Raw genomic sequence first — 14,589 nt, 5'->3', positions numbered from 1 at the left:
CTTTTTTATGCAAGTTAATAGGCCCTATTTACGTCCACCACCCTGTCTATATAGAGAGGAGGGGTGAGAGCAGTTCAGTTCAGTGTCAGCGTGTAAGTCTAAGAGCAGAGATGAGAGAGCACATTTTAAGATGGACTCTTGAAACCTCTGCTTATCATTAGAACGGTATTTATCCAGGCACAGCAGTACATCAGCATGTGTGGTTGTATCTGGTACTGCAGCTCATCCCATTCACTACCTCAATGTTTAAAGGGATTATCCAGGAATTGAAATTAGAAACATAGAATGTGTCGGCAGATAAGAACCATTTGGCCCATCTAGTCTGCCCAATATACTGAGTACTATGGATAGCCCCTGGCCCTATCTTATATGAAGGATGGCCTTATGCCTATCCCATGCATGCTTAAACTCCTTCACTGTATTTGCAGCTACCACTTCTGCAGGAAGGCTATTCCATGCATCCACTACTCTCTCAGTAAAGTAATACTTCCTGATATTACTTTTAAACCTTTGCCCCTCTAATTTAAAACTATGTCCTCTTGTAGTAGTTTTTCTTCTTTTAAATATTCTCTCCTCTTTTACCTTGTTGATTCCCTTTATGTATTTAAAAGTTTCTATCATATCCCCTCTGTCTCGTCTTTCTTCCAAGCTATACATGTTAAGGTCCTTTAATCTTTCCTGGTAAGTTTTATCCTGCAATCCATGTACCAGTTTAGTAGCTCTTCTCTGAACTCTCTCCAAAGTATCAATATCCTTCTGGAGATATGGTCTCCAGTACTGCGCACAATACTCCAAATGAGGTCTCACTAGTGCTCTGTAGAGCGGCATGAGCACCTCCCTCTTTCTACTAGTAATGCCTCTCCCTATACACCCAAGCATTCTGCTAGCATTTCCTGCTGCTCTATGACATTATACTCAGCATAGGTCATCATTATCACATCGGGGGAGGTTCTGAATCCCCGCACTCCTGCCAATCAGCTGTTTCAGGGAGCTGCTACACTCACTGGAGCCCTGGGGAGCGCCGCTAGCTCCCGGTAGCCTTCCAAGGACAGCCTTTCATACATTGTATAGTGGCAGTGATTGGTATTGCAGCTCAGCACCAGTAACTTAAATGGGGCTGATCTGAAACTAGACCATGTGACCGATGTACTGTGATGTCACAAGGCCTATGAAGAGGACACGATGCTCATGGAGCGATGGCCTCTTCTTACAGCTGATTGGCGGGGGTCCCGGGTGTCAGACCCCTGCCGATCTGCTAATTATGACGTTTCCAGAAGATAGGTTATCAATAAATTTATAGTGATGACCTATGTAACAAGGGTTCCAGGGATCAGAATCCAATGATCAAGCATTGATGATCATCCTTGTTTTATGCACGGAAAAAAAAAAACATTTTGACATTTTTATATTGGAAGATGTGCAATATGACAGCTTCAGGTTTTTTCACTAGTCATAGCAATGTCACGTGCTAAGACAAAGTTACCTTATAGCAAAGTCCTCACATGAAGCATTTGTATTTTAGCAAATTACAGGTTATAAAATTCTAGATGTGGTGAGCAGCATATTTCCTAAGACTAAATATTCCCACAAGGCTAGCAGTAAGTAATGGAAGACATCACATGATATTTTGTCTGTCTTGAAGTGTTTCCCTGCATGAACTGACCAGGCGTGCACTAGAGAAGAATCTAGAGAGGCTTCTTCAGTGCTTAAGCATTTGAAATGACAGCACCAATTCCATATTAGGTGAAGATATGGTAATAAGGAATATTAGTCCGTGTCAAAGTTGTGATTAATATACGAATATAGAAGATGATTCGATCTCTTCAGAAAAATGTGATGGCAGCAAATGTCAGAAGAATTATGGTAAGAGTGGTAAGCACTATATATGCCATTAGGAAAATCATCTTCAATCCTCATTTGCATATTTAAGAGACAGTAGTCAGAGGCGAACCCCTTATTATAAAAGAATTAACAGTCATAATGTTCATATGTTTTTTTCAAGGGAGCCTGTCACCATGAAAATGCAACCCAATCTGTGGGCAGGAGGTTCTAGATCAGGAGGCGCTGGTCAGATAGATGCATAGTTTTGTGTCAGAGGATTCAGTATATCTAGTAATTTATCAACTTAAAGAGTCTTTCCGAGATTTTGATATTGATGATCTATCCTCAGGATAGGTCATCAATGTCAGAACTGCAGGGGTCCGACACCCAGGACCCCGCCGATCAGCTGTTTGAGGAGGCTGCGGCACTCCAGTGAGCGCTGTTGCATCCTTGCAGCTTACAAAGCACATTGGATAGCGGCTGTTCTTGGTATTGCAGCTCAGCCCCATTCACTTGAAAGAGATTGAGCTGCGTCTAGACCATGTGACCAATGAACTTGACGTCACTGGCCAAGGAAGATGCCGCAGAGCTCACTGGAGCGACATGGCCTCTTCAAACAGTTGGACTCCTTCAGATCTGATATTAATGACTTATCCTGAGGATAAACCATCAATGTTAAAATCTCGGACAACCCCTTTAAAGGGGGCCCCCCACTTGGCCACATCTGTAATGGGAAAATGTTAGCTTCTGTTCCTTCTCTTCTCGGCCTGTGATGCTCCGCTCGGCACTCTCGCTGAAAACCACCAGTGAACGTCTGCAGCCAAGTCAAACCGGATGTTTCAGTGAGAAACCCGAGCAGAGCATCGCAGGCCAGGAGAAGGAGTGAGGAGCTAGCGTTGGAAGCAGGTAAGTAAGCTTTTCTTTACAGATCCAGTCAAGTGTGTGTGGTTTGGGGTAAGGGGGCTGGTGGCAAGTTGCCAAAACCTCCCACATTCTTGCACAACCCCTTTAGGTTCCTGCTCATGGTGAACATAGGAGTCATGTGGGTGGTCCTACTCCTAACCAGTGACTGACAGCTACACGTGCTCAAACAAGACTCAGAAAGGACTGCCTATGCTATTCCATAGCCCCAAAAAAGCAAGGATTTCAATCAATAAGTTTGAAGTGACTCTGAATCTTTTCCCACAAAACTATTTATCAGTTTCCTCTGCTCCTCTTGCACTTTAATATGATGACAATAAAGTGGATTGCATTTTTATGGTGACTGGATTTCCATTTAAGGATAACAAAATCCTTATGTGTAAATCGGATCCAGGAAGCACTTTCAGATCTTGTTATGGTTTATAACTTTACACCGGGTATACTAAGGTCTGCTGAAGAGTGTTTAGCTGTGGGAAGAATAGGCTCAGGGCTTTCCACCAGGAGGAAATGACCTATCTCTAGTGCCATGTGTCTATGGCTTGTCCTGCACGTGACCTGACAGATGAATTCTTAGGACGTGACCAGCTGTAGACATCAATCTCTGGACAGGTGTGTTGCCACCTCATCAGCACAAATCAGGGTTCTTCAGGTTAGCCATGTGAGTTGGCATTTTCCACAAAAAATATGGTTTCTCCTTAAGGAATTAAAGAGGAAATCCACCTTAAAATATTTTTACATGCCATAAAGACATATTGGAAATTGGCATCTCCCCAAGTTGAAGAGGCCAGTGGCACACTGCATAAAGTGCTTGGACACCAATGGACCTTGTTGGAGATTTTTGTCCCAGGAAGCCACCATCAGGGTTACAGGAAGAAAATAATAATGATGGTATGTGTTCTGGGAGGAGTTACCTTTTAAGTAGACCTCCTAGAGGATAATTTCATCACTCTTTAATGAAAGGAAGACAATTCATTCTATACAACCAATGGGCCATTGCAGGTGTATGTGGTCCAATAAGGTGATGTCCAGTCATTGCGAAAGGTTCTCAGTCATTGTCATCCTCATCTTCATCCTTGTTTGGGGCACATTTTTGAAAACAATGCACAGTGGTAGCCAGGAAGAAGCTGGAAAAAATGGCAGCAATGGATACAGCAACTCCAGAAAATATAATGATTAAAAAGTCTGTCAGTGATAAGGTGAACTTGCATTCGCTGAAGCTGATATTGGACAGCTCATGAAGGAAGACTTTACGGTCCTCTAATGTGCACTGAATTTCTTCCACACCTATAAAGAGTGGAAATGGAAACTGTTAGAATCCTATTTATACAAACATAATCCTTAGGCCTCATGCTTACGAACGTATTTTCTGTCCATGTCCGTACTGTTTTTTTTGCTGCATGTACTCCGTGTACATTCCATTTTTCCGTTCCGCAAAAAAATAGAACATGTCCTATTATTGTCCACATTACGGACAAGGATAGTACTGTTCTAGTTAGAGGCCAGCTGTACCGTTCCACAAAATACGGAATGCACACAGATATCATCCGTATTTTTTGCGGATCCGTTTCTTGCGGACCGCAAAATACATATGGTCGTGTGCATGAGGCCTTAAAGGGATTCTCCGGGAATTAAGAAAATTAAAATACTTAAATATTACTTTATTATAACTATATTCCCAAATACCTTTCATTAGTTATTATGGCTCGTTTTGTCTATGGAGCAATCATTAGGAGAAATGAGATGGCCACCGTCCTATTAGTTCACACAAAACCTGTCCTAATCACACAGGAGGACACGTTACTTCAGGACACTGAGCTAAAGAGCTGCCTCATCCTCCTCTCTGCTCTACTTGTCAGGGATTGTCCTAGATTTGCCTAGATTTCATTTTCATGAAACAGAACTACTTTTGGATGTGCCTGATATTGCTGTTCACCCCAATGCATGCGAGTGAGGCTAAGCTACAATTAAATATGCAACACATAAAAGAGCTTTCCAAGATGCTGTCCTTGAAAAAAATTCCAATCTTGGAAAACCCTTTGGGGTTTAGCTGATTATAGGATTCCATATTACCACCACGTGTAGCCCCATGTCCTATGACCCCCTCCCTTGTTACCTGATTTCTGCCATTATCTGCACACTTCTGTCCCGGTAGAAATCTAGATTGCTTCTGGAGTTCTCTAGAATGCAGATATTGGCACAAGAGGAGAAGGTCACATACAGGTTGCTGCTCACATCTGAGTGCCATGTAGAGAATAGTGTTGAGCGCGAATATTCAAATAGCGAATATTAATTGCGAATATCGCAACTTCGCTAATTTGCAAATATTTTGAATATAGTGCTATATATTCGCTATATCGAATATTCGTAATTTTTTAACATCTGAAAACATAATCCCTCCCTGCTTCTTTCTTGTGGGTCAATGAGTCATTGGCCCACAAGCAACTTAAGCAGGAAGGAATCATGTTTTCATATGGAAAAAAAATGACGAATATTCTAAAAAAAACTAATATATAGCAATATAGTGAATATATTAGTTATTTAGAATATTCGCCTTTTTTTTTCCAATCTGTACAGTTGTTTGCATACTCCTCCCTGACAAGCGTCCCCGTCACCATGGGAACACCTGTGGATTAGAAAATACGATTGGATCTGAGTTTTCCCTGAGATCGTGAAAACTCAGATCCGATGGTATATTCTAACCCACAGGAGTTCCCATGGTGACGGGGACACTTGTCGGGGAGGAGTATGCCATAGTGGAATAACAGTACAGATTGAAAAAAAAAAGACGAATATTCTACATAACGAATATATTATATTATCTATATTGCTATAACTTCGTTTTTTAGAATATTCGTCATATTCTAAAACAAGAATATATAGCAATATAGCGAATATTCGTAAAATAGACATATTAGACATAGCCATAGCCAACCAATAGGAAAGTTGCCTTATACAGTTAAAAAAAGGAAGAAAAAAATTGCAATACGCAAATAATAAAATCACATATTAATCGCGATAAATAGAATAATGACGAATATTCGATTTTGACGAATATAGGACGAATATTCAATCGAATATTCGCGAAATCGAATATGGCACCTCCTGCTCATCACTAGTAGAGAGCAGGGAAGAAAGTTGCAGAAGATAGTCTTTTTGTATAATAGTGCACTGCGACTGGCACAGATCAGTTGCATCACTAAATCTCAGCACCCAGCTCTTGGATTACAAATATAAATACTACTGTGTATACTGTGTATATTGCAAACAATCCATCTACCTACATGTTTTTCTAAAAGACATATGATGTAGATAGCCCAAGTGCGTTATTGTTTGGTGTGTAATAGGATGATGGCTATTCCCCAATGGGGTATTGTTTTAATTGCTTTGCTTCCTATGTGTACCTGACCTTTCATGAAATCAATAATAAGCAATTACTTGTAGATTTCCACCTCTTATAACTTCAGTTGTCCATACTTACATTTACAGCTCCCTTTTATATCGTTAGTCTTCGTAAGTGGTTACAGTTAATGTGCATCATGTGTGACATTTTGCAGGGTTGCAGAATAACCTTATATAATAAAAAGGTCTGCAATATCTCCTTTTACCACTAGAGGTCACTTGACTGCTTTAGGCAGGAAGGCCTATGGAAAGAAGATTATGTAACTTGGCAACTTCCTTCTGTAAAGGCCTGTAATTCCGTCATATTTTACAGAACTAATGGAAGCGCTATTCTTTCCTGTCAATATGGTGGACACCTTGGTGGAACCTGATGGACCCCATTATATTGTAATTCATTGGGGTCTGTGGGGAACCGTTGGTATCCAGCGTGCGATAAAGTCACCTTACAAGATGTCGTAATCTTAAAAATATCCTAAGATAGGGAGAAACTAGAGACAGATAACTAAAAGGGGATGCGTCCCTTTGTTGTTAGGGTCAAGGCTCCAAACCCCAAAACCAAGGATAAGAACCTTTCTTGACTTAGCTCTACATAGGCTGCTTTGTTTGTTACAATATATCAATCCTGTGAAACTCTGTGAGTTATAATTTATGTCACCAAAAATCTCTTCCCTATTGGATAATGGTGCATTGTAACAATCCCATCAGCTGTGTGAGCAGGACATGGTCAAGACCGGAGGAGTACGTGCAATGGAGGCAAACCAGGCCACTGCTATGGGGCATGGAGGGAAGGGGTCACGACTGAACTCTTTCTGTTCCTGGCGTAAATCCACATCATTTTCCAGAAGCCACCATTAGGGGAGCACAGTACAAAGAGAGTTTTACAATGTCCATTAATATCAATGGTAAGTGAATAAATTCCTCTTCACTGAGCTCCTCCAAGTGGTCATTATTATAATATACAGCACGAGACAGAACTGTATTCGGGAGATTTAGCGATGTATTTATGCCAGTTGTCTGATATGGTGGTCAGAATGAGGGCCATATTTATGAAGCACCTGTTCCTCTTTTTCTGACACACAAGTCGGGTAAATTGGGTGATTTTAAGCCAAACTGGGGGCAATTTTTTTATGATTGCATTTTACTCAAAGGTGTACGGTACATAGTCTTTACGTTATCCACCAATCCACAGGATAGGGGATAACTATCTGATCGCTGGTGGTCCGACCGTTGAGACCCTCACTGATCACAAAAATTGGTGTCCCTTTCCCCCATTTTAAAGAAGCTATAGGTCGAGCATGCACCCTGCCGCTCTATTCATTTTCTATGGGAGCACCAGAGGTAGCCAAGTGCTGTACTCGATTATGTCTGATGCTCCCATAGTGAATGAATGGAGAGGCAGTGTAATGAGCCAGAGGAGCCGATGCTGAGGATAGGAGTGGCAGTGGGCCTGATAAAGTGTTGTGTCACGGTGTACTCCCTCAGGCCATTGCTCTCTGGAGAATGGTGCGGTGGAAATGTAATATCGAAGAATGAGGTCAGAAATAAATGTATAAAAGTTGTTTTACCAAGTGCAACGTAAACATTCATATACATTTAGTGGCAGCTAATTTCAAGTGCAAAACTTCTCTGGCACCAGGAAGGATTATGAATAGGGTTGAGCGGACCCGTGGATGGTCGGGTTCGGCCGAACTTCAGGTCAAAGTTCGGATTCGAGACCCGAACACGAACCCCATTGAAGTCAATGGGGACCCGAACTTTGGTGCACTAAAATGGCTGTAAAATAGTCCTAGTGAGCGCTAGAGGGCTGCAAAAGGAAGCAAAATGGGGGTAAAAACAGAACAATTTCCCTGAAAACAAATGTGGATAGGGAAATGACTTAAAATATCATAGAATATAAAAAAATATAAAAATAATAATCTTGAACTAGGAGGCGGAGGTCAGAGGAGGCGGTGGACGTGGCGGTGTAGGTGGAAGCGGCGTTGGAGGAGGAGGTAGCCAACACTGCTTTTGTTGTTTTTTACATTTTTTTCCTTATTTTGTTTTATTTTTTATAAGTTTGGGAAGAGCCCAAAACATTAGGAAATATAAAAGAGAATGTAAAGAGAAAGTGCGCTGGAGTCTACCAATGGTTGGGTAAGGCCGGTATACTTGTCTATTCAGCACAAGGTACGGACAAGTGCTGTGGGATCCATGCCTGGTTCATTTTAATGAACATGAGCTTGTCCACATTGGCTGTGGACAGGCGGCTGCGCTTGTCTGTGATAACGCCCCCCCGCCATGCTAAACACACGTTCAGACAATATAATGGCCGCAGGGCAGGCCAGCACCTCCAGGGCGTAAAGGGCAAGCTCAGGCCATTTGCCCAATTTGGAGACCCAGAAGTTGAATGGGGCAGACCCATCAGTTAGTACGTGTAGGCGTGTACACACGTACTGTTCCACCATGTTCTTGAAATGCTGCCTCCTTCTAAGACGTTCCATATCAGCTGGTGGTGCTGGTTGTTGTGGCGTGCTGACACAGCTTTTCCACCCACATTTCGGCCATGCTAACCCTCCCTTCTGAGGTGCTGGCGGTGCCCCAGCTGCGTTGGCGACTTCCTCCTCCTCCTCTGCCTCCGCCTTGTGCTTCCACTGAGCCCCCACTGTAAGGTGGGAATACCATCAGCAGCGCGTCTACCAGCATGTAGAGATGTCGCGAACATAAAATTTTCCGTTCGCGAACGCGAATTTCTGCAAATGTTTGCGAATGTGCGAACCGGGTGAACCACCATAGACTTCACTAGGCAGGCGAATTTTAAAACCCACAGGGACTCTTTCTAGCCACAGTAGTGATGGAAAAGTTGTTTCAAGGGGACTAACACCTGGACTGTGGCATGCCGGAGGGGGATCCATGGCAAAACTCCCATGGAAAATTACATAGTTGACGCAGAGTTGGATTTTAATCCATAAAGGGCATAAATCACCTAACAATCCAATTTTTTTTTGAACAACGTGGTTTAAAACATCCAGTGTGTGTATACAATCAGGTATGATGTTGTATCGATCAGGTAGTGTAAGGGTTACGCCCGCTTCACAGACATTGACAGACCAAACTCCCCTTATAATGCACCGCAAACAGTCCATTTGCCCAACCGCAAACTTCCCATTTGCACAAGGTTGGATACCAAGCTAGCCATGTCCCGTCGATGTCATTGAAGGTTTCTTCCTCCACCCAGCCACGTACAACACCAAGGGTCCCCGAAAGGTGAATTGAATAGATTTTTCGAACGGGGAGATGACGCTGGCTCCCTCCCCTTTGTTTGAATCCACGCCACGGTCACTGCGTCTGCGCCGTGCAATTTACTGTCACACCCGTGAGTGGTATTTTCTGTAGTACTATTCTCATCAGTTTAATCCCTGTATGATCCCCAATCTGGGATCCATTTATTAAATTGATTTTTCGAACGGGGAGATGGTTAAAAAAAACGCTGGCTCCCTCCCCTTTGTTTGAATCCACGCCACGGTCACTGCGTCTGCGCCGTGCAATTTACTGTCACACCCGATATGAGTGGTATTTTCTGTAGTACTATTCTCATCAGTTTAATCCCTGTTACGTCCTATATCAGGGTGGGATTGCCTTCTGTGAAAAAAAATTTAGGCCGGGTACCTTCGACTGCCTTCACTGTGACAGACCAAACTCTGATACACCAAAATGAATTGATTTTAGGAACCGGGAGATGGAAAAAGCAGCTTGGTCGTTCCTCTTACTCCCAAGTTGGGGCATTGCGCGTGCACGGAGCAATGTGCTGTGACACCCTATATGAGTGGTGTCTTAACTAGTACTATTCCTATCAGTTTAATCCCTGTTACGTCCCCTATCCGGGGACGTGTGTCGAATTGATTAACCATTGTCGAATTAACGAACCATTACGACATCCTGGAATAATTTAGTTCTGAGCTTTGTACTTGCTTTGTATTGGAATTGATGGGGATTTTTTTAAATTGTCTGCATTATTTCTAATAAACTATTAAGAGACTTTATTATGATTTTTTTATTTTATGTATTGAAAACCCACCCATACAACTTAAAAAAATAAATATTTTTTTTTTTAGTTTTTTCTATGAAAAATTATCCAGCCGATCGCTTTTGGTCTGATCATAATGAAGCAACAGCCTTATCATCTGGGGTGTGGCAACCTGAAATCAGGTAATGTGTCCTCATGCCCCCTGATCTGTGGGCCCCATCTGTGCCCCCTCTGTGCGCCTCCAACCGCCCCTGTGAGCCCTGCCTCTTTACCCGGCAGGCGCTCTCCCGTTCCGCCATCTGTCCCCACCTGCCCCTGATGCGGTCCCTTCCCCCATCTATGTATCCTGCCCCTGATGCGGTCCCCCCCATCCATGTATCCTGCCCCCATCTGTGTCCCCAGCCCCCGATGCGGTCCACCTGCTTTATTTGATGGCTGCGGCTCCATTCCTGAGCCGCCGCCATCAGCAGCGAGTGTCAGCTGTATGCTGACACTCTGCTGTAACCCCTTAGATGCCGCGGCATCCATGGGGTTATTAGAGGAAGGGGGCTCCCTCTCTCAACCATCGGGGCTGCCGCGCTGCGATGGCAGCGCCTGATGGTTACCATGGCAACCTGATGCTTTGCACAGGCGTCCGGTGTTGCCATCTACAGGAAATCTGATAGTACTATACTTTGCCATGCAAGAGCATTGCAAAGTATATTACAGCCATCAGCCCCACTGGATCTTCAAGATCCAAGTGAGACTTGATTAAAAAAAAAGTGAAAATAATAAAAGTAAAAATAAATAAATAAAAATGTAAATTAAAAATAAAATTGCCTTTTCCTATAAAAAATGAAATAAAAAAACTAAACATATTAGGTATCACTGCATCCATAACGCCCGACTATATAAATATATCACATGATCCACCCTGTTCGATAAACACCATTAAAAAAAAACGGTGTAAAAAAAAGCCATTTTTGTCACCTTACATCACAAAAAGTGCAACACCGAGCGATCAAAAAGGCGTATATCAAACAAAATGGTACCAATAAAACAGTCACCTCATCCCGCAACAAATGAGCTCCTATATAAGAAAATCATATATATAGCTCTCAGAACATGGAGACACTAAAAATTATTTCAAATATCGTATTATTGTGTTAAAGTGAAATAAATTTTAAAAAAGTGTACATATTAGGTATCGCCGCGTCCGTAACAACATGCTTGATAAAAATATCACATGACCTAACCCATCAGGTGAACACAGTAAAAAATTAAAAAATTAAAACAGTGCCAAAAAAGCCATTTTTGTCACCTTACATCACAAAAAGTGCAATACCAAGCGATCAAAAAGCCCCCCAAAATAGTACTAATCAAACCATCACCTCATCCCGCAAAAAATGATAACCTACTTAAGACAATCGCCTAAAAAATAAAAAAGCTATGGCTCTCAAACTATGGAGACACTAAAACATAATTTTTGGGGTTTAAAAAATGCTATTGTGTAAAACTTAAATAAATAAGAAGGTATACATATTAGGTAATGCCACATCCGTAACAATCTTCTCTATAAAACTGTCACATGACCTAACCCTTCAGATGAACGCTGTAAAAATAAATAAATAAAAACTGTTCCAAAACAACCATTAATAAAGTGTAATAATGAATGATCAAAAAATCCTATGTACCGAAAAATGGTACCAATAAAAACCTCAACTCTTTCTGCAAAAAACGAGTCCCTGCACAAGACAATCAGCATAAAAATAAAAAAATTATTACAGTCAGAAAGTGAACACATAAAAACATAATTTATTTTAAAAAAATGCTTTATTATGTGAAACTGAAACAAACAAAGTAGACATATTTGATATCATTGCGTCCGTAACGACCTGCTCTATGAAAATAGCACATGATCTACCCTGTCAGATGAATCTTGTAAAAAATAAAAAAAAAGTGCCAAAAATAGCCAATAAAACTGGCACCTTATCCCCTATTTTCCAAAATGGGGTCACTTTTTGTGAGTTTGTACTGTAAGGTGCATCAGGGGGGTTTTAAATGGGACATGGCATCTAAAAACCAGTTCAGCAAAATCTGCCTTCCAAAAACCATATGGCACTCCTTTACTTCTGCGCCCTGCCGTGTGCCTTTTACATCATTTTACGACCACATGTGGGGTGTTTCTGTAAACCGCAGAATCAGGGTAATAAATATTGAGTTTTGTTTGGCTGTTAACTCTCAATGCATTAAAATGGAATCTGCCAAAAAAGTGAAATTTAGAAATGTCATCTCCATTTTCCTTTAATTCTTGTGGTGCACCTAAAGGGTTAACAAAGTTTGTAAAATCAGTTTTGAGTAACTTGAGGGGTTTAGTTTCTACAATTGGGTCATTTATGGGGGGTTTCCACTATGTAAGGCCCCCTGCACACGAACGTGTGCTTCCCGTTGCTGTATTGCGGACCGCATTTGCGGATCCGCAATACACAGGTGCTGTTCCGTGGGCATTCCGCATCACAGATGCGGACCCATTCACTTGAATGGGTCCGCAAATCAGGAGATGCGGAATAGTACGGAACGGAAGCACGGAACGGTACCCTACGGAAGCCCTATGGAGTGCTTCCGTGGGGTTTCGTCCCGTACTTCCGTTCCGCACAAAGATAGAACATGTCCTATCTTTTTGCGGAACGGCCGAATCGCGGACCTGTTCAAGTGAATGGGTCAGCGATTTCGCTGTGGCTGTCCCACGGACTGTGTTCGTGCATTGCGGCCCGCATTGTGGCCCGCATTTTGCGGGCCGCAGCACGACCACGGGGCGCACACGTTCGTGTGCAGGGGGCCTAAGCCCCACAAAGTGACTTCAGACCTGAACTGGTCCTTAAAAAGTGGGTTTTGGAAATTTTCTTAAAAATTTTAAGAATTGCTTCTAAACTAAGGCTGATCGCATACATTTTCCAGTCAGATGCCGAGGTCAAATGTGATCACGGCATCTGCGCAGTCCGGAAGCGGAAATCGTGCACTTCCACTCGGGTAACATTGATCTAATAGGCAAAAGCCTCAAGCAGGCTCCGGTGTCTATTATATGACTATACCAATACAGGCCACTAGGCATCAATGAACACAATAGGCAATATAATGATTGGCAGTTATTGTCACCCAAGGTGACTTAACCGCTTGCCGTCACACTAACGTCGATAGGCGTCTGTGCGGCGGCACTATCAGGTCTCAGCGACGCCCATTGGCGTCATCTCGAGAGACCCGAGATTTCCTGTGAACGCGCGCTCACAGGATCGTGCGTTCACAGGATTGCGAAGTAAACAAGTTGAACTACAGCCTGCCAGCGCTGATCATTCGCTGGCAGGCTGTAGATGCGATTTTTTTAACATCAGAAAGGTATATTAGACGCTGTTTTGTTAACAGCGTCTGATATACCTGCTACCTGGTCCTCTGGTGCTCCCTTTTGCTTGGATCGACCACCAGAGGACAAAGGCAGCTCTGTAAGTAGCACCAAGCACCACACTACACTACACACACCCCCCCTGTCACTTATTAACCCCTTATTAACCCCTGATCACCCCATATAGACTCCCTGATCACCCCCCTGTCATTGATCACCCCCCTGTAAGGCTCCATTCAGACGTCCGTATGTGTTTTGCGGATCCACGGATCCGTGGATCCTTAAAACACATTCGGACGTCTGAATGGAGCCTTATGGGTTTTGCGGATCCACGGATCCGCGGATCCGCAAAACACGGACACCGGCAATGTGCTTTCCGCATTTTGCGGATCCGCACATTGCCAGAACTATATAGAAAATGCCTTTTCCTGTCCGCAGTTGCGGACAAGAATAGGACATGTTCTATATTTTTGCGGAACGGAAGTGCGGACCCGGAAGTGCAGATCCGCAATTCCGTATCCGAGCGGGACAAAGTCTGTCCCCATAGAAATGAATGGGTCCGCAATTCCGTTCCGCAAAATGCGGAACAGAATTGCGGACATGTGAATGGGGCCTAAGGGTCCCTTATCGCCGCCAGTTAGTTAGCTACTTGTTAGGTAGTTAGCGCCCACCGCACCGCAGTCACTGATTAGTCGCTGATTAGCGTCATCGCTGTCGCTAATCAGCACTAGTACTATATAGTATCTGTAAGTGATCAAGACTGATCGCAATCAGATCTATATCAGTACATTAGGGTCACCTTAGGCTCTACAAAAAACGCAGTGTTCGCCCGATCAGGCCTGATCTTGTGCGCACACTTGCGTTCAGTCCGCCCCACCGCAGTGACAGAATATTTTTTTTTCTGATCACTGCAAAAACACCGTAAAATCGCTGCGGCGCTATAAAGATCACTTTTGAGCTTTTTGGATCTTTATTAGCGATCGCAGCTTTTTTTTTTTTTTTGCACATTTTTTGGCAGAGATTTTTTCATCCACATTGATCGATGCGAATGATGAAATCTGTGCCATTC

At 42.9% G+C, this 14,589-nt stretch overlaps 1 protein-coding gene across 1 annotated transcript in view; it reads right to left on the bottom strand.

Moving 5' to 3' along the window:
* Window positions 1–3,756: 3,756 nt before the first annotated feature.
* The window catches only part of LRRC38 (leucine rich repeat containing 38), a 62,545-nt gene continuing 51,712 nt past the window's right edge, over window positions 3,757–14,589 (bottom strand). Inside the window, exon 2 of the mRNA XM_040422309.1 lies at window positions 3,757–4,026. Coding sequence (XP_040278243.1) covers window positions 3,788–4,026 — 239 coding nt within the window. The 3' untranslated portion in view covers window positions 3,757–3,787. The remainder of the gene's footprint in view (window positions 4,027–14,589) is intronic.

This window comes from Bufo bufo, chromosome 1 (genome assembly GCF_905171765.1).
Source record: "Bufo bufo chromosome 1, aBufBuf1.1, whole genome shotgun sequence".
NCBI lineage: Eukaryota > Metazoa > Chordata > Amphibia > Anura > Bufonidae > Bufo > Bufo bufo.
The sequence above is the reverse complement of the archived record's forward strand: the minus strand, read 5'-3'. Positions and strand labels throughout refer to the sequence as shown.